General features: G+C 37.1%; 1 protein-coding gene across 1 annotated transcript in view; it reads left to right on the forward strand.

Moving 5' to 3' along the window:
- ARIH1 (ariadne RBR E3 ubiquitin protein ligase 1) overlaps positions 1 to 20,282 on the forward strand; it is a 120,262-nt gene that overhangs the window by 76,515 nt on the left and 23,465 nt on the right. The window contains exons 4-6 of the mRNA XM_032417626.1: positions 3,540 to 3,632; positions 4,120 to 4,175; positions 18,824 to 18,890. Coding sequence (XP_032273517.1) covers positions 3,540 to 3,632; positions 4,120 to 4,175; positions 18,824 to 18,890 — 216 coding nt within the window. The remainder of the gene's footprint in view (positions 1 to 3,539; positions 3,633 to 4,119; positions 4,176 to 18,823; positions 18,891 to 20,282) is intronic.

Consider the following 20,282-nt stretch of genomic DNA (forward strand, 5'->3'; position numbering starts at 1 on the left):
AGAATGCTCCTTCTCATAGCCTTGAAAATCAGATGCTCTCCATTAGTGATCTGACAACAAGTTAGTGCCAGATCTCCTTTACCAATGGGGAGTATTGAGAATAGATTCTTTTGTTTCCTAGATTTTTTTTTTTAATGGATGAGAATATTGATTTCCAAAATACTTACCTTCACTTGTTCTGTGAATGAGTTAGAATCCTTGTCAATCTGAATAGCACCACATTTTAAGCTGGGTAAATATTTTCCATGTCATTTGATCCATAAGGCTAGTCTCAGGACTTTGATACATTTTTTCCATATCTGCTTCTGGGCATTCTGTATATAGTTGTTGTGCTATTGTATAGAATTTTGTATCCTAACTATTTGTATCTGAATGTCATAAGCAATATCAGAAATTTCATGAGCATTTTTCAAATAACAGCTAGTTAGAAAATGGAATGGAATAAAAAGTACCACTTAATGTGGGCCACAAAAAGAATAAAAGAGCTAGAAATAAACTTGGCAAGAAATGTGAAAGATCTATTATGAAGAAAACTTTAAATACTAAAGGAGATAAAAAGATGACTTGAGTATTTGGAGAGAGAGAATAATAGTAAAATATTGAAAAAGAAGACTAGATTGACGGGGGTAAGGAGGAACTAGTCCTACCAAATACAAGAATAATTAGCGCAGTGGAACAAGATAGAGTTAAATATGTGTGAGGGGAATTTGGTGTATTGTAGAAGGGTGCATTTCAAATAAGGTGATTTCAATAAATGGTATTGGAACAACTTGGTTGCCACCTGGAGTAGAATCTTAAATTCCTTCCTAACTCTTTATATTAAAGTTAATTTAGAAGCCGGAAATTTTAAAACTAATACACTTTGCTACATACAAGTAGAGAGCTTCTTTATGGCAACAAAATGTGAGCATTCAGATTTAAAACAGAAAATATTTTCTATGCTTATAAATGGCCAGTTTTCTAAATAGGTAACAATCCCCACTAAATCACTAAGGAAAAATATAAACCCAGTGGAAAAATGGGCAAAGTAGGTGAAGAGAGTGCACAGAAAAAGAAATACATAGTCTTAAATCTTCTTTCAGATGTTTAAACTTCACTCATAAAATAAATTAAAATCAAAACTAATGAAGTTACTTCATTTTCACCTGTTAGATTGGCAAAGATCAAGGAGTTTTGATAATATACTATGTTGACAGGGTTGTTGGGAAACCAGGTTCTCTTGAACAGTATAAACTGCTACAACCTCTTTGAATGAAGCTTGATAATCTATTAAAGTGTAAATGTAAAAGTAAAGTGTATTTAATAATCTATTAAAATGTAGGGTGCCTGGGTGGCTCAGTTGGTTAAGCGATTGCCTTCGGCTCAGGTCATGATCCTGGAGTCCCTGGATCGAGTCCCGCATCAGGCTCCCTGCTCGGCAGGGAGTCTGCTTCTCCCTCTGACCCTCCCCCCCTCTCATGTGCTCTCTCTCATTCTCTCTCTCTCAAATAAATAAATAAAATCTTTTAAAAAAAAATAATAATCTATTAAAATGTAAATGTAAATATAATGTCACTTGTACAAGTTAGTCCCGAGATGCATTTGCATGATCACAATGATGTATATATAGCCAGTGCAGTAGCATAGTGGAAGAAAAAAACATAGTCTAAATGTCCATTAATGGTGGATTGTTTAAATAAATTATGGTACCTTCACACAGACTGTATAAAGGGGTGGACCCCTGTGTACTAATGTAGAACCACGTGAGAAATCTATTAAATAAGATGAGAGTGTGTGCTACTCTTGCTGTGTGTACCTGTGTATGTTAGAACGTGTCTGGCAGAATATGTAAGATATTGAAATAGCGATTACTTTCCTGAAGTAGAGGACAAGGATGGGGATAAGGGAGACTTATTTTTCAGGGGCATCTGGGTGGCTCAGTTGGTTAAGTGTCTGCCTTTGGCTCAGGTTACGATCCCAGGGTCCTGGGATCAAGCCCTGCATCAAGCTCCCTGCTCCGTGGGGAACCTGCTTAACCCTCTCCCTCTGCCGTTCCCACTGCTTGTGCTCTCACTCTCTCTGTCAAATAAAATCTTTAAAAAAAAAATAAATTTAAAAAATGGGAGACTTATTTTTCAACATAAACTCATACTATTAAATAATTGTTTTTAACCATGAGCCTGTATTACCTATTCATTTAAAAATAATTTAGAGTAAATATTGTAAAATATTCTTAGTTGAAACTGGTGACCATTATTTGTATATTATAGGATATAATATACTTCATTTAACTATCCATCAAATTAGTAGTATTTCAAATCATGTAAGTAATATAAGATTAGAACAAATGTTACTATTATTCTTAGCTATCTGAATAAATCTTTTGGTTTCCATAAGATTTTATTGATTAGGTAAGCTACATTCTGTGCAACTCAGAAGTCTGTATTTGTGTGACATTTTTTTGTGTGTGTGTGTGACATTTTTTAATACAGCTTTGAGATATAATTCACATATGATACAGTTCACTTACTTAAAGTGGTTTTTAGTATAGTCACAGAGTTGTACAGTCATTACCACAGTAAATTTTAGAACATTTTCATAACCCCAAAAAGAAACCTCGTCTCCTCTTAGAGTCGCTACGGACCCTTACCCCGCAAGCCACTCAATCCGAGGCAACCACTAATCGACTTTCTCTATGAATTTGCCTATTCTCTGGACCTTTCATATACATGGAAATCAAACAATATGTGGTCTTTTGTGGCTGGCTTCTTTCATTTAGCATAATGTTTTCAAGGCTTACCTGCATTATAGTATATATCAATACTTCAGTCCTTTTTATGCCTGAATACTATTCTTTTATATGGATATTCCACATTTTGTTTATCCATTCTTCAGTCAGTGGACATTTAGGTTGTGTCCACTTTGGGGTTAGTATGGATAATAGTGCTGTGAATATTTGTATACAAGTTTTTGTGTGGAGCTATGTTTTCATTTCTTTTGGGTATATACCTAGGACCGGAATTGCTGGATCATGAGTAACTCTATGTTTAATTGTTTGAGAAACTGCCAGTGTTTTCCAAAGCACCTGTACTATTTTACATTCCCACCAGCAGTGTATGAGGGTTCTAATTTCTCCACATCCTTACCAACACTTGTTATTATCTTTTTGAATATAGCTGTCCTAGTGAGTGTGAAGTCCTGTCTCATTGTGGTTTTGATTTACATTTCTCTAAGTAAGGATTTTTAGCATCTTTTCATATGCTTATTGGTACATAACATATTCTTATATTTAATACGAACTTGTCTGCCTTTCCTAAAAATTACAAATATCTACTGTAGATGCATTTCTCATTAATTAGGTATTTTATGTTAAATGTATTTGCATGTCTAAGTTTCACCACCAAGAAGTTTATTTTAGGAGCCCAACTAGTCTTGTCAAATTAGACATTTTAGCCACTTTGAGAAATGTGACCTAATTAATAAGAGACTTACTGAGTCACTATGTATAGTGATTTTTCTGATAATGTCTTTTAAAAGTCCATGTATTATTTTTGTTGCAGTATTTCACTGGCCTTGAATGTGGACATAAGTTTTGTATGCAGTGCTGGAGCGAATATTTAACTACCAAAATAATGGAGGAAGGCATGGGACAGGTAAAGATGCCAATTTGATTTTTAGTTTTTGTTGAATTTCCTTCAGTGTTTAGACCTTTGCAGAAATATAAACAGGTGAAGCATTGTCAATTATGAATTGCATGGGGAACTTTTTTCTATATTAAGACTAAAAGATAATTAAGGCTTTTTTTCTATTTACAATGTGGCAGTCCAGTTAAAGATACAATTCAGGTAATGTTTCTCAGCAGCATTAGGATGTGTATATAGGCTAAACTTGTTGAACAGTTTTGTCAGGTGTCTTGCTTGTGCCTTTCAAGTTTTATATTGACAAACCAATTATTCAGGTCAGCAGTTCTAGTTACCTTATGATGATAAACACACACATACATTTCCTTTAATAGAAAGGGAACGATTAAGATTCTATAAATGTTAAGGTATTCTCAACCTACCGAAGTGCCTGGCGATGGTAAGCATTCAGTAAATATTTGTTGAATGAAGACATAGTTTAAATTTCAATCTTTTTCAGACTATTTCGTGTCCTGCTCATGGTTGTGATATCTTAGTGGATGACAACACAGTTATGTAAGTATTTTTGATAGATTATGCATGTTGAATATTGGGTAGTTGGTTAAACCAAATTAATTTTTGCTCAAATCTCAGAGGAGGTGGAAATTTTAGTTGGAAGAGACTTTCTAATCTACATTCCTTCGTTGTACAAAAGCTCATTTCTAACTTATTAATTAAATGTCCAGATACTATTCTTGTAAACATATGGCAAAATACTGGGCAATATATGATAGCTAGATTTTAGTAAACCTTGGAAGTGGAGAATAGGATATGTTGGTATGTCAGTTGAGGTCCTGTGGGAAGCAGATGCCAAGATAGAGTTAAAAGGGAAGGAGATTGTTGTGGGATAGTATCTGTGCAGGTTAAAGAGAAAGGAGTAGATACATTTTGATTCAGGTATGACACCTGTTAAAAGAGACAAGGAAGTAGGAAGAGACTCTGACTATGGGGCAGCTGTAAGTCTCTGGCAGCCCTGTAGGGAACTCCACTTTAGATTGCCTATAGACGAATGCCTCAGGAAGCAGAAATGGCTGGGCCGTAATTCCCTTCCAGGCTCCGTCATTCACTAGGAGGTACCCAGGGGGAATGGGGCCTCATTTGGAACACTGCTCCCAAAGGCACTACATCTGGAAGTTGTTGGCTAACTGCTCCTGAGAAAGGTTCTCTTATGAAGGGAGAAAGTAAGTTGAAGAAACAAGCATAGATTTTAGTCCTGAACCTGTGGTTGATATCCTGGGTTGTTTAATTCTTGAATCAGTGCTGTTTCATAGCCTCAGGCTACCTAATTGACTTCACCTAGGAAGATAAACAGATTGAGGGCCTGAACTATCTGCAAACAGATTATGTAGTTAGTACTGGATAATTGCCTATACAGAAAGGTTTGTCTGTGTTTAAGCACTGGGATTTGAAGGTAATAAAAGTAAAAACAGCCATGGACTTTAATGAGCAAATTTCCTAAGCTACCTAATAGAGCCTTAAATTGACTTAACCAGTACAGTTTATATAGCTCACTGATTCCAATTTATTAACCTCAACCTACTTTGGTTTACTAAAACGTATTTACTATTGCTTGTTGTTAGCTCTATGTTAATACTGTTTCTATCTTTCAGTGAACCTTTTTTCCATTATTGTTTTAAGCTAGCAGAAATAAATTATGTATCATCCTGAAGTACCACCATCCTTCCAGTTGTCTATATCTTATCCCTTGATACTTTGATTCCTTGTGTTCTTTCATCAATACATCAGTTTCATCAGTACATTTCATCAGCACAGGTCACTGTATCCTTTTATCCATACGCAAACACTTACTTGGAAGCATAAGATAGATTTCCTTCTCCCAAGGGGTTCATAATACTAAAATGCAGAGTTTAAACTTTATATATAGAGGCATGTATAAAGTACAGTTAGAAAGAAGCAAATTATTCCACCTGAAGAGTTGTTTTTTTTTTTAAGATTTTATTTAGCTAGTTGAGAGTGAGCAAGAGAGAGAAAAGGAGCAGGGAGAGGGGCAGAGGGAGAAGGAGAAGCAGACTCCCGACTAATTGGGGAGCCCAATGCATCGGGCTCTATCCCAGGACTCCGGGCTCCATCCTGGACCTCCAGGATCATGACAGCCAAAGGCAGATGCTTAACTGACTGAGCCACCCAGGTGCCCCTCCACCTGAAGAGTCTAAGGAGTAATATAAATGGGGTAAAAATTTGGATCGAGGGAGTGGAGGGTAACACTGCTTAAAGAATACCAATATTTTTAAAATATTTCATGAGCTTTTCTCTATTAAGTATTCTGTGGTGGCTAGAGTAGAGTGTAGCAGGATATTAGAGATGAGGATAAAAGGACCTTGACAGTTTGAGTTTCATCATAGAAGGTTTAAGACTGTTAAAATAAGATTTATATTTTAAGAAATACAATGTATTTGGCTGGGGTCGGGGACGCCTGACTGGCTTAGTCAGAAGAGCATGTGACTCTTGATGGGGTCAAGCCCCATGTTGGGTATACAGATTACTAAAAATAAATAAGCTTTAAAAAAAAAATACAACTTTGGTATAGTGGGGGATAGTGTAGAGTGGGGAGGCATTTGGATTAGGGAGATGTGGCTATGAATTTATGAAAATGAATGAAATTTTTTTTTGCGGGGAATGGAGTAAATATTTTCAACACATAAAATGAATGTGGCTAATATCATAAGGGCTCTTACAAATCAAGAAGAGGATAATCCTATGGAAAGCAGTTCACGATGAAAGAAGTTTGAAGGGCGCCTGGGTGGCTCAGTCGGTTAAGCAGCTGCCTTCGGCTCAGGTTATGATCCCAGGGTCCTGGGATTGAGTTCCACATCCTGCTCCTTGCTCAGCAAGGAGTCTGCTTCTCCCTCTCCCTCTGCTGCTCCCCCTGCTTGTGCGTGTGCCCGCCTCTCTCTCTCTCTCTCTCTCACAAATAAGTAAAATCTTAAAAAAGAAAAGAAAAATTTGAATGCTAATAAACATTATGTAAACTACGTAAATGTAAATCAGAATTTGATACTCCAGTTTTAAAAAATTGTGTTTTTTGTTTGCATTTTGGATTAGTAAGGATTAAACAGTTTGGTAAAACGTAATGTGAGAATATAGTACAGTAGAGACTATAAACTGTTGCAACCTTTTTGTAATGCAGTTTGACAATTTCTACAAATTTATATGCTCTTTGGCCTTTCATGCATTAGCATCACTTTGAATATGTCATTCTACTGCCTTCATGCATTCATTGTTTCTGAAAAGTCAGCAGTTAATCTCATTGTTCCCTATTTGCTACTTTTTAAGATTTGCTGTGTCTTTAGCTTAAGACAGTTTAACTGTGATATATCTAGATGTGGTTCTCTTTGTGTGTATCCTCTGGGGTTTCTTGTGCTCTTTAGATATGCAGCCTGGCACATGCACAGAAAATTTGGAGAATACTTATAAGAGCATTTCAATGGTGATATCAGCTAGGGCTTGAGGATTAGGAAGAGGAATTTTTAGTTTTCACTTTATATCATTGTATACTGTTGGTATATATCTTCCATTTTCTTTCTTATAAATAAATAATTGAAATATGCGTAACAGTTTTTTTCTTAGTATGAAAGAAATAGACTCCTTCACAGTCATGGTGTTACCATTTTTAATTTTTAAATTTGATAGATTAAAAAATAGTTTGTTTTAATTTGAATTCAACTCATTTGGAACTTGACTTGAACCTGAAACCAGATTCTTTCCTGAACACACATTCTCCTATAACCTTCTCAAGTTGAAGCTGGCTTTTCCCCTGATATACCTTATGGTCAGGAGGCAAAGTCATTGTCCTAAGCCCTTAGTTTCTCGACTTCAGTTTAAAATCCATGTATATCCTTGAGTCTTATGTTATCCAGCTATGCTGTAGTCCTTTCTGCTTTTATTTGCTTGACTTCTTGGGTCGCTCCCACTTAATTATAGTGTTAACACCTCACTCTCTTTCTCCCAAGGTTTGCTGTCATCCAGTGTGATTTCAGTGTCCATATGTATAGTCTGTTATCCTTTACCCTAACCCTGTGGTTTTCAGAATGTAATCCCTCAACCAGCAGCATCAGCATTACCTAGGAACTTGTTAAAAATGCACATTCTCAGGCCCAGATCCAGACTTACTGAATCAGAAACTCTGGGGATGGTGTCCAGCAATCTGAACAAGCCCTCCTAGTGTTGTTCTGATGTATGCTTGAGTTTGAGAACTGCTGCCATAGCCTTTTATTTTCCTAATGTATTCATTTCCAGTAAAATGCCCTTTACAGAGATACCAACACCCAAGGCCACCTCCCTAGGCCTATTTCAGATCTACTCCAGTTGACTTTGCCAAATCATCTTTTTCTGCCTCTTCCTAAAATATTGCTGTTTGGGGTTCTAGGTTTCTTCTCACTTTATACACTCTTCTTAATCATACATTGGACCCAGATTTGTATGTCCAGGTCACCTCTCTCTTCTGAGCTTGGAACCCACATGTGCCACTGCCTGTCAGGCATCTTCATACGTATGTTCCTCAGGCTTTGCCTTGTCCAGTTCTCCTACCACCACCACCAGACTCATTCTTCCAGCTGCTCAGCATCAAGAGATGGTAACCACTAGGTGTTAAAGACTTGCCTAAATTAGAAGCCTGATGATATTCCTGATTCATTTTTCTCCGAGAGTGATCCTTACACCACATTCTGTCATTTCCACATCCTAATTAGTCTTAAATCCATCCATTTCCCTCTGTTCCTACTGCCATTAACCTGATCCAGGCTGTCATATTCTCTTAGCTGGCAATCTATGACTGGTTCCTAAGTGATTCCCTTAAATTGTTTCATCACCTTTCAGTTCTTCATTTCCATTCTATATTGCTTACCTGTGCAGCTTCATCTCAACTTTTCTCACATTCTCTTTTCTAGCAGTGTGAAACTTGGCTTCTTGAAAGTACTGTGCATTTTATTTGCATTTGGTTTGGTTTGACTTTGTTTACTTTTTCTCTAAGGTCTCTTGACTTATTTGCAATACTCTCTTCCTATTTTGTTCTTCAGTTCTGTTAACTTACTCATCCTCTTAGTCATTCTTCAGGTCTTAGTTTAGATTTGCATATTGGTTTGGGCAGATATATATCCTATGTGCTCCTTAACTCGCCCATATTCCCTTACTATACATTTTTGTAATTGCCTATTTCATGTCTGTATTCTTTCTTAGACCATAAGCTGTATGACTCCAGGCCCCCATTTATGTTCACTAAATGCCTATTTCCATTCAAGATGTGTGATCATAAGTGCCTGAGTTAAGTTATGTGGTAGATTCATTTTTTTATTCCTTAGCAATGGATATGTAATACGCATGTATCCTTGAATAAGTAATTGGAAATATATTATTCTCTCTTGCTTTAAGCATATATCATCATTGTATACATTAGTGATGAATTTGTGCTATACCATCAAGGCTCTTTGGTTAAGTGGGTCTCCCCTACACAATGTTATGCTTCCATAGTCAGGAGGGTAACTGGATACTTTGAGAATTTTTTTGTCCTAAGATTTGTCCTTGATGTTTTCATGGACTAATGAAAATAATTTCTCTAAATTATTTATCACTTGAGGGGCGCCTGGGTGGCTCAGTCGTTAAGCGTCTGCCTTCAGCTCAGGTCATGATCTCAGGGTCCTGGGATCGAGCCCCACATCGGGCTCCCTGCTCCGCAGGAGGCCTGCTTCTCCCTCTCCCACTCACCCTGCTTGTGTTCCCTCTCTCGCTGTGTCTCTCTCTGTCAAATAAATAAATAAAATCTTTAAATTATTTATCACTTGAGACCAAATAAATATTCATCTATTTTTATTCATCTTAGCACTTGGTTATTTTTTTAATATAGTTGTTTTAGGGCCTAAATTTCTTTTCTATGTATAGTTTCTCTATTAATCTTAGGGATGGTAAAGGTAAACTTGTATCTATTAAGTCTTTAAATACCTTCATGTAATATTATTTAGTCTCATCTTGACTAATCATTGATAGTGCTAACACATCTGGAATTGTGGTGTTCTAATTCAACATCCTATGAGATGTTGCTAAAAAATTTTATGATTTATTTTCATATATGGAGGTTTTAAAACAGAGATGATGACAGGAACTTGTTGCTCATTTCTAGCAAAATTAAACCAAATGCTTTAACTTTGAGCTTTAATGATACATAAGATTTTTAAAAAATGAATCTTAGGGTCATGGTATATGAAAAATAAATTGTTCTATTTTTTATGTATTTAATTTTTAAATTTTTTATAAGCACTCTTTTATCCATCTTTATTACATATGACTTTAAACACTTCTCTGCATTCAATACAAAATAGATGTCACATTCATTCCTGAAATGACTCTTCTCAAAGTGGAATGCAAGTAGCACTCTTACAGCCATTGTTACTACATTTGGTTTTAAATTCTCTTCTAAATGCCTTACAGAATGGATATTACATATATGCAAAAATAAATTGTTTTAAATTAGATAATATAACTTAAATGCTATTTAATAGTTATTTTCTGTTCCATCAACTGTAAGCAGTATATCTTAACTCCTTACTGTGGAAGGTGAAGAAATTGATACGTCTTTGTTGTCATTCACTTTTATCTCTTTCACCTCCTAGTTTCTATTAGATACATAATTAATTTATGTTGCCAACTTTATAGTTGTTTTTTTCTGTTCTGGAACAGATTCTTTCATGTTTTGTCAATAAGTTTATTCACAAAATTGTAAACCAGTACTTTTGTAATATAACTACATAAATATTACATCAAGTAGTTGAGTGGATCCAGCAAGAAGTAAATGTAGTCTTCTAAGTCAGTGCTGCTCCAAGAAGAATATTCCTAACATCTTAATCATATGGTTTTTATTCTAACAGTATCTTAAAGGTTACAAATAGTTATGAAGCTGAAGTCATACAGTTTGTACTATCTGAGGCAAGAGACAGACTAAATTTTTTTTTTTTAATTTTTTTTTTTAAAGATTTTATTTATTTATTTGAGACAGAGGGAATGAGAGAGAGAGAGCACATGAGAGGGGGGAGGGTCAGAGGGAGAAGCAGGCTCCCCGCCGAGCAGGGAGCCCGATGCGGGACTCGATCCAGGGACTCCAGGATCATGACCTGAGCCGAAGGCAGTCGCTTAACCAACTGAGCCACCCAGGCGCCCCGAGACAGACTAAATTTTGATATGTGTTAATCTCAGTACTGTAAGCATCTCATCTTTTACAGGGGAAAATCCTTATTCTTAAGTACAATAGGCTCAGTTTGCTGTATGTTGATTTTTATTTTACTTTTTTATTAAGTTTTTAAATATAGTGACTAAAGTATGTAAAGCACATTAACCTTAAAAGTATGTTTGTTTTACTAACCACCCAGATCAAGAACTTTTCCAGTACCCAGAATGTTCATCCTTAGGCGCCTTAAGACGGGATCCATCTCACCCTTGTTCCCTGTCATGATTTCTGTCACCATCAGTTAGTTTTGCCTGTTCTTGAGCCTCATTTATATGGGATCATGTAGCATGTATTCTTCTTGTGAGTGTGTATCTGCTTCATTTAACGTAATTAATGTCTTTGAGATATGTGCATGTATTAAATATATCTATGTTTTTAGGTTTGTTTGGGTTTTTTTTGTTATGACTAACGTATTTCTTTCTCCTGAGAGAAGACATTGGGAGTTTTTTGGTTTGTTTGCTTGGTTTTGACTACTATGAGAAAGCTACAAAGAATATTTTATATGTGTCTTTTGATAAACATGCACTGACTTCTTTTGAATATATACTCAGGAGTGAGGTTTTAGCTTCAAAAGATACTGCCAAGTGGTTTTCCAAAATAGTTGTGTGTGACTGCTTTACTCCTTGCCCATATTTATAATCACTAATTTTATCCATTCTGGTGGGTATGTAAGGAGATCTCCTTAGGGTTTTAACTTTTAATTTCCTGGTGGGTAATGATGTCAAACACCTTTCCATTAGCCTCTTGGATATCTTTTTTTATGAAGTGCCCATTCAGATCACTTAAAATTTTGTTACTTTATTGCTTTATAAGAATTCTTTAAATATCCTGATAGTTTTTTGTTAGATATATATTACAACTAAATTCCCTTATGTGTAGCTTCCCTTTTCTCTCTCTCAATGATTTTTGATGAACAAAGGTTTGCATTTTAATGGCATCTAACTCATCATTTTTCCCCATTGGGGTGCAGGAGGGGCAAAGGGAGAGGGAGAAAAAGAGAGAATCCCAAGCAGGCTCCATCCCCAGTGCAGAACCCGAAGCAGGGCTCCATCTTACAGCTCTGAGATCATGACCTGAGCTGAAATCAGGAGTTCAGATGCTTAACCAACTGAGCCACCCAGGTGCCCGAAGATTGTATCTATTTTTAAGGTAGTCCACTGAGACTTTATGGAGAATGCTTTGGTAACATGTGACATTAGAGTTGTATGTCTCATAGTGGAATAAATTGAATGCCTCCCATTATTTCTCCACAGTGAAACAGAAGAGCACTACTTTAGTATTCTAAAGTAGGAAATTTAGTACAAAAGCTATAGAATACTGTCTGTTTTAAAATACTTGGCTTAAGGGATCAGAGCTCAAGTTCATACTGAAATAATTTCCTAGTCTCATTGAAATGCAAAATGAATAATTTGTCAAAATTCAGTAGTCCGCAAAGCAAAGTATATAGAGTAAGTTAATGATGATGATTATCTAAAGTTTTGAAAATATTTTTGAACTATAAATGTAAACTTAATATATTGAAGGGAGGCAGAGAAGTGTGTGGGAGGGGTGCATGAAGCTGATTGTGTAGGGCCTTATACGCCATTATATAAGATCTTTGGCTTTTTCTGAGATAGAGCCATGAGAGGATTCTGAGCAGAAGAGTGACATGGTTATAGAGAGTTGCTCTGACTGCTGGCATTAGGAAGAGACTAAGTAGGAGCGGGGAGGTTGGGCGACTCTTAACAGCAGTCTGGGTGAGAGATGATGGCAATTTGATCCAGGATGGTAACAGAGGAGGTAGTAAGAAATGGTTGGATTTTGAATTTATTTTCAGGGTAAAGTCAGAATTAGAGAATGGACTATAAGAGGAAGAGATGAGCCAGAGATGACAGTGAATGTTATATTCATTTTTAATGACCAGAAATTGAGCAGATTATTATAAAGATGTTGATTACATTATCATAACCCTACAACCCAAATGTCCAAGGAAGATGGAATGTAACATAGCCATTAAAAAAAGGTTTGGAGAGGCGCCTGGGTGGCTCATTCGGTTAAGCGACTGCCTTTGGCTCAGGTCATGATCTCAGGGTCCTGGGATCGAGCCCCACATCGGGCTCCCTGCTCCACGGGGAGCCTGCTTCTCCCTCTCCCACTCCCCTGCTTGTGTTCCCTCTCTCTCTGTCAAATAAATAAATAAAATCTTTAAAAAAAAAAGGGTTTGGGGCGCCTGGGGGGGGGTGCTTATTTCAAGTTTATTAAAAAAAAAAAAAGATTTGTGTGGGCGCCTGGGTGGAGTCAGTTAAGCGTCTGCCTGCCCTCGGCTCGGGTCATGATCCCGGGGTCCTGGGATCGAGCTCCGCATCGGGCTCCCTGCTCGGCGGGAGGCCTGCTTCGCCCTCTCCCACTTTCCTTGCTGTGTCTCTCTCTGTCAAATAAAATCTTAAAAGAAAAATAAAAACAAAAATAAAAATAAAAAAAGATTTATGGGGGCGCCTGGGTGGCTCAGATGGTTAAGCATCTGCCTTCGGCTCAGGTCACGATCCCAGGGTCCTGGGATTGAGCCCCACATCGGGCTCCCTGCTCCACGGGGAGCCTGCTTCTCCTTCTCCCTCTGCCTGCCGCTCCCCCTGCTTGTACTCTCTCTCTCAAATAAAAAAAAATCTTAAAAAAAATGTGTGGATTATTTTAATGCATTGGAAAATGCCTATAATCTTAGTGATGAAGCTAAGATATAAAATTATATGTAGTACAGGGGCACCTGAGTGGCTCAGTCGTTAAGCGTCTGCCTTCGGCTCAGGTCATGATCCCACGTTCCTGGGATCGAGCCCTACATCAGGCTCCTTGCTTTATCATTAGTCCTAAATTGAAACATAATATTATTGATTCACTCAGGGTGCTAAATCAGCATAAGATGTGGTTTACTACTTTGTATACTAAAAGAAATCCTTGTGTTTAAAGTCACCTGGTTTCAAATCATAACTTTTCAGTTATCTCATTTGTAAAGACAGAATTATCCCAAAACTCAAGGGTACTTAAATGCATCTGACACTGTGCTCATAATGTATAGTAGACTATCAGTAGAAGTCCTTATGTTTACCTTCATAAAGAGCTGCCTTCTACTATGAGAGTTGGTGTAATAACTATTTTTGATATAAGTGATGGCAACAGGTCTTTGTCAAGAGAAGTAGTTTATCAATAGCCAGGATAACACTTGTCTTCTTGAGAGTACTTATTCTCAAGGGTAAGAGATCACTTTCTTACTCTTCTCTGTCACGAGATAAACTGTGACCTAATAACTGAGACCTAAGAACCTTGGTCTAGTATCTATGGCTAACCTTTGTTTTCACCAGCTAGTCTAGATCAGTTATAAGAAATCATTGGCTTTTGTCACATCAGAGAAGCATTATGAGTAATAGAAATAAAAAATGGGAAATCAGGGCATCTGACTTTGGGTCTCATTCTTATTTTTTATTTTTTGATGTAAATTTAACATAAGATAATATTTACCATTTTAACTATTTAAAACTATACAGTTTAGTGGCTTTTCATAAGGTGGTACAACCATCACCACTGTCTTAATTCCAGAACATTGTCATCACCCCTAGAAGAATTCCCATATTCATTAAACAGTCATTTCTCATTCCCTCCTTCCCCTAGACCCTGACAATCACATATGTTTTCTGTCTGTACGGATTTGCTTATTCTGGACATTTCATTTAAATGTCATACAGCATGTGATCTTTTGTGCCTGGCTTCTTACACTTAATATAATGTTTTCAAGATTCATCCATGTTGTACCATGTGTAGGTACTTTATTCCTTTTTATGGATAAATAATATTCCATTCTATGGATATTCCATATTTTGCTTCTTCATTCATTAGTTCTTGGACATTTAGGTTATTTCCATTTTTTGTGAAAAAATTTGTGTTTTTATTTGAACATTTATGTGCAAGTTTTTTATTTGAACACCTGTTTTTAATTCTCTTGGATATATGTACCTAGGAGTAGAATTGCTGGGTCGTATGGTAATTCTGTGTTTAACCTTTAAAAAAAAAAAAGATTTATTTATTTTAGAGAGAGAAAGTGCACTCTAGTGAGTGCACAGGGGTGGGCGATAGTGCAGAGGGCAAGAGAAAGGGGGAAGGACTCAGAGGGGAAGTCCAGCAGACTTCCCGCTGAGTGTGGAGCTTGATCCCACAACCCTAGGATCATGACCCAAGCCGAAATCGAGTCAGAAGTTCAACAGATTGAGCTGCCCAGGCACCCCCTGTGTTTTTAACCTTTTGAGGAATCACCAAATACACTAATTATTTTTAGACCTCAGTTCCAGCATCCCTGACACGTGGAGGTTTTACTCATTTAAAAAATATTTCTACAGGCCAAGCAATGTGTTAGATACGAGGGATCCTTTCATGGAGCTTACTGTTTGGGGATGAGGGAGCATGAAGGCAGATATTAAACAAATGATTTAAAAATTTTATTTTTATTTAGGGGCTCCTGAGTGGCTTAGTCCATTGGGCATCTGCCTTCAGCTCAGGTTGTGATCCCAGGGTCCTGGGATCAAGCCCCACATTGGGCTCCCTGCTCAATCAGGGAGTCTGCTTCTCCTTCTCCCTCTCTCCCCCTCCCCCGCCACTCATTTTCTCTCTGTCTCTCTCTCTCTCTCTCTCTCTCACACACAAATAAAAATCTTGAAAAATTTTTTATTTAAATTTAATTTAGGTAACTTATTAATTATATTTTATTAATATAATTTATATTATATATTATTAATAATATACTCTTATTAGTTTCAGGCATAGAATTTAGTGATTCATCAGTTACATAGAACACCTAGTGCTCATTACATCACATGTCCTCCTTAATGCCCATCACCCAGCTCCCCTCCAGCAACTCTGTTTGTTTCCTATAGTTAAGAGTCTCTTACGGTTTGCTTCCCTCTCTGTTTTCATCTTATTTTTCCTTCCCTTCCTGTATATTCATCTGTTTTGTTTCTTAAATTCCACATATGAGTGAAATCATACGGTATTTGTCTTTCTCTGACTAGTTTCACTTAGCATAATACTCTCTAGTTCCATCCATGTCATTGCAAATGGCAAGATTTGTTTTTCTTTTTCTTTTTTTTGATGGCTGGGTAGTATTCCATTGTGTGTGTGTGTGTGTATACACACACGTACACATACCACATCTTCTTTATCCATTCATCTATCGATGGACATCTGGGCTGTTTCCGTAGTTTGGCTATTGTGGACATTGCTGCTATAAACATTGGGGTGCAGGTGCCCCTTTGGATCACAACGTTTGTGTCCTTTGGGTAAATAACTAGTAGTGCAATTGCTGGGTGGTAGGGTAGTTCTATTTTTAACTTTTTTTTTTTTAAGATTTTATTTATTTATTTGACACAGAGAGAGAGGGAGCACAAGCAGGGTGTGTGGGAGAGGGAGAAGCAAACTCCCCGCTGAGCAGGGAGCCCAATGTGGGGCTATTTTTAACTTTTTGAGAAACTTATGTACTGTTTCCCAGAGTAGCTGCACCAGTTTGCATTCCCACCAACAGTGTAAGAGGGTTCCCCCTTCTCCACATCCTCACCAACATCTGTCCTTTCCTGACTGGTTAATTTTAGCCATTCTTACCGGTGTGAGGCGGTATCTCATTGTGGTTTTGATTTGTATTTTCCTGATGCTGAGTGACGTTTAGCATTTTTTCATGTGTCTGTTAGCCATTTGTATGTCGTCTTTAGAGAAATATCTGCTCATGTCTTCTGTCCATTTCTTGACTGGATTTTTTGGTTTTTGGGGGTGTTGAGTTTGATAAGTTCTTTATAGTTTTAGATACCAGCCCTTTATCTGATAAGACATTTGCAAATATTTTCTCCCATTCTGTCGGTTGCCTTTTAGTTTTGTCAACTGTTTCCTTTACTGTGCAAAAGCTTTTTATCCTGATGAAGTCCCCAGTAGTTCATTTTTGCTTTTTCTTCCCTTGCCTTTGGAGACTTGTCTAGCAAGAAGTTGCTGTGGCCAAGGTCAAAGAGATTGCTGCCTGTGTTCTCCTCTAGGATTTTGATGGATTCCTGTCTCACATTTAGGTCCTTCATCCATTTTGAGTTTATTTTTGTGTATAGTGTAAGAAAGTGGTCCAGTTTCATTCTTCTACATGTGGCTGTCCGGTTTTCCCAACACCATATGTTAAAGAGACTCTTTTTTCTGTTGGATATTCTTTCCTGCTTTGTTAAAGATTAGTTGGCCATAGAGTTGAGGGTCCATTTCTGGGTCCTCTGTTCTGTTCCATTGATCTGTGTGTCTGTTTTTGTGCCAGTACCGTACTGTCTTGATCACTGCAGCTTTATAATACAGCTTGAAGTCTGAAATTGGGTGATGCCTCCAGCTTTGGTTTTCTTTTTCAACATTTCTTTGGCTATTCAGGGTCTTTTCTGGTTCCATACAGATTTTAGGATTGTTTGTTCCAGCTCTACACAGATAACTTTCTAATTAAAATTATGACAGGGGCGCCTGGGTGGCTCAGCCGTTAAGCATCTGCCTTCGGCTCAGGTTATGATCCCAGGGTCCTGGGATCAAGCCCTGCATCAGGCTCCCTGCTCAGCGGGGAGCCTGCTTCTCCCTCTCCCACTCCCCCTGCTTGTGTTCCCTCTCTCACTGTGTCTCTCTTTGTCAAATAAATAAAATTTTTAAAAAATCTTTAAAAATAAAAGAAAATTACGACAGATTTTTCTGATGGGGAGATGTATAAGATGCCATGAGAACCGAGAGGAACTGGTGTGGGTAATTGTCAGAAAAGGCCTCCTTTAGTTGGTAACTATATGTTAGCTGAGTTAAATAAAATAATAATAATACAGCAGCATCTAATATTTATTGAGTGTTTACTATTTGCCAGGCACTGTTCTAGTTCACAACTCTTATTTCTGCTATCCATTTTACAGATGAGTAAACTGAAAAATGGAGAGGTCAAAGAACTTACCCCTAGTACATAGCTAGTAAGTGTGAATCCAGTATTCAGTATGCTATCCCATCTGAGCCCACCATGATATTCTTCTCTTTCTTTTTCAAGAGAGGTAGCCCTATGCAAAAGCCTCTGAGGAAGGATGATACCCACTATTTTGAAAGAACACAAATGTGACAGGAGTACACTGAAAGTAGCACAGAACAGGATGGGGTCTTGTGGAAGGCAAGCAGTGCCATAAGAAGCTCAAGAAGTCGATGGGGCTAGATTATACAAAACGTTATTGTCTGCTGTCTTCACTTTAGATAGTTTTTACAGGTTTTTTTAGTGGTTAACTCTTTTTCTGCTTTAACACCATTTTCTTTAAACACTCACAGGAGTGTTTACCATTAAGACTAATAAAACTTAAGCTTCAGGATTCTTTACTTTCATGGATTCCTATGAGTTCTAAAAATTGCTATGAATATATAGAATGTTCTAGGTGGACAAGGGAAGCCAGGTTGCAGTCAGTAAACATTTCTGGTAAATTACCAACAGATCTCAGAAGAAGGCCCTCAAATTTATGTATAGCAAAACGTGGATCTTGACATTCTTGTCAATATCTCTGATTTCACACACTGGTTTTTGGGAGAGCATCTTAGGGAAGTTGGCTGCAAATTGCTGTCTTAGGCAAGTAAGAAGACACTGAAAGGAGCCTAAACTCCACAATAGTTAATAAGTCATTAGACTGTAATAACAAACTGGGTAAAAATGGAAGATTTTGTGTATAAGAAACTTGGGGATGGGGGTTCTACCAAAATAAAACTACAGAAACTTTGAAATTGTTGTCTTGATTTCTATAGTTATATTTGTTGATAGTCTATATACATTTAAGTATTTTCAATTTAGGGCAGTTTTTAGAGCCACCACATTGAAATTTTATTTTATAAATGTGGAAAAATACTCTTGGCTGAGAACTTCCTAATAAACTACTTTTATTCTTGCTCTCAGGCGCCTGATCACAGATTCAAAAGTTAAATTAAAGTATCAGCATTTAATAACAAATAGCTTTGTAGAGGTAAGTGATTTCTCTTAAGTTTTCCCTTTTTTAATAAGAGGAATTGTTTATTAATAGATATAATTAGTTTTTCTTATACGAAACACTTTTGATAGTAAGAAAGACCTAAAGGTCTTGGATTATGACCATAAGCTTGGATTATGGACTTTATTCATGAGGTATACCAAATACCTTTATTCTCAAAGGAATGTGACAAACCAGTAAATAGATGTCTCTTCATAGATCTAGAACTTTGGTGATAAAATTATTTTTTCAGTATTCTTCCTTTATCGCTAGCAAAAATTGTAGCTGATTATTAATGATGTGATGTTTAATAATGCTTGGCAGTTTAACCTTGCTATATTCCTGCTTGTTTTAGCTTCCATTACCAATAAACTTTGTTAATAAAGAGAGCTGTAGTTATTTATTTATTTATTTTTAGGATTTTATTTACTTATTTGAGAGAGTAAGAGGGAGAGCACAAGCTGGGGGAGAAGGAGAAGCAGGCTGCCCCCAACCCCCCAAGCAGGTAGCCGGACACGGGGCTCCATCCCAGCACTCTGGGATCATGACCTGAGCCCAAGGCAGACACTTAACTGACTGAGCCACCCAGGTGCCGCTATAGTTACTTGTTTTTATCAAATGCCTTTCTTTTATCAAATACAGAGGTCAGCAAACTATGACCTGCCTGTTTTTGTAAATATTTATTAGACCATGCCCATTTGTTCTATGACTTCTTTTGTGCTACAGTGGCTGAATTAAGTAATTGCTACAGAAGCCATCGTGGCTGTCACAAACAAAAATCTTTACTATCTGGCTCTTTATAGAAGATGTTTGTGAGCCTCTGTATAAGATCGTGAATGTAAATTGGTATTTTAATTCTACAAAGTAATTTTTATGTCTTTTAGATTAAACTGAAGGTCAGATCTTCTAGAAAACAGCGTATTTTAGGAATAGTATATTTTTAAAATGGTCAATAAACTTTAATTCTGGTGCAGAGTGTTAGTTGAGCCATGTTTTGTTTCATAATAAAAATACCTCAAACGTTTTACTTTTTTTTTTTTTTTTAAGAACTAAAATGTGATTGTTGCCATGATTTAGGAACTGACTTTTGTTCTTAGAAGACATTTTTATGGGGGCGCCTGGGTGGCTCAGTCGGTTAAGCGTCTGCCTTCGGCTCAGGTCATGATCCCAGGGTCCTGGGATCGAGCCCCACATCGGGCTCCTGGCTTAGCGAGGAGCCTGCTTCTGCCTCTCTCCCTGCTTATGCTCTCTCTCTGTCTCTGTATCTCTGTGTCTCAAATGAATAAATAAAATCTTTAAAAAAAAAAAAGACATTTTTATGGTCAAAGAGAGAAATTTACATGTATATTCTATAGCTCTAAACACCTTCCCTAAGTAGGAGTGTATGTT

Source organism: Phoca vitulina, unplaced genomic scaffold (assembly GCF_004348235.1).
Source record: "Phoca vitulina isolate PV1807 unplaced genomic scaffold, GSC_HSeal_1.0 scaffold20, whole genome shotgun sequence".
NCBI lineage: Eukaryota > Metazoa > Chordata > Mammalia > Carnivora > Phocidae > Phoca > Phoca vitulina.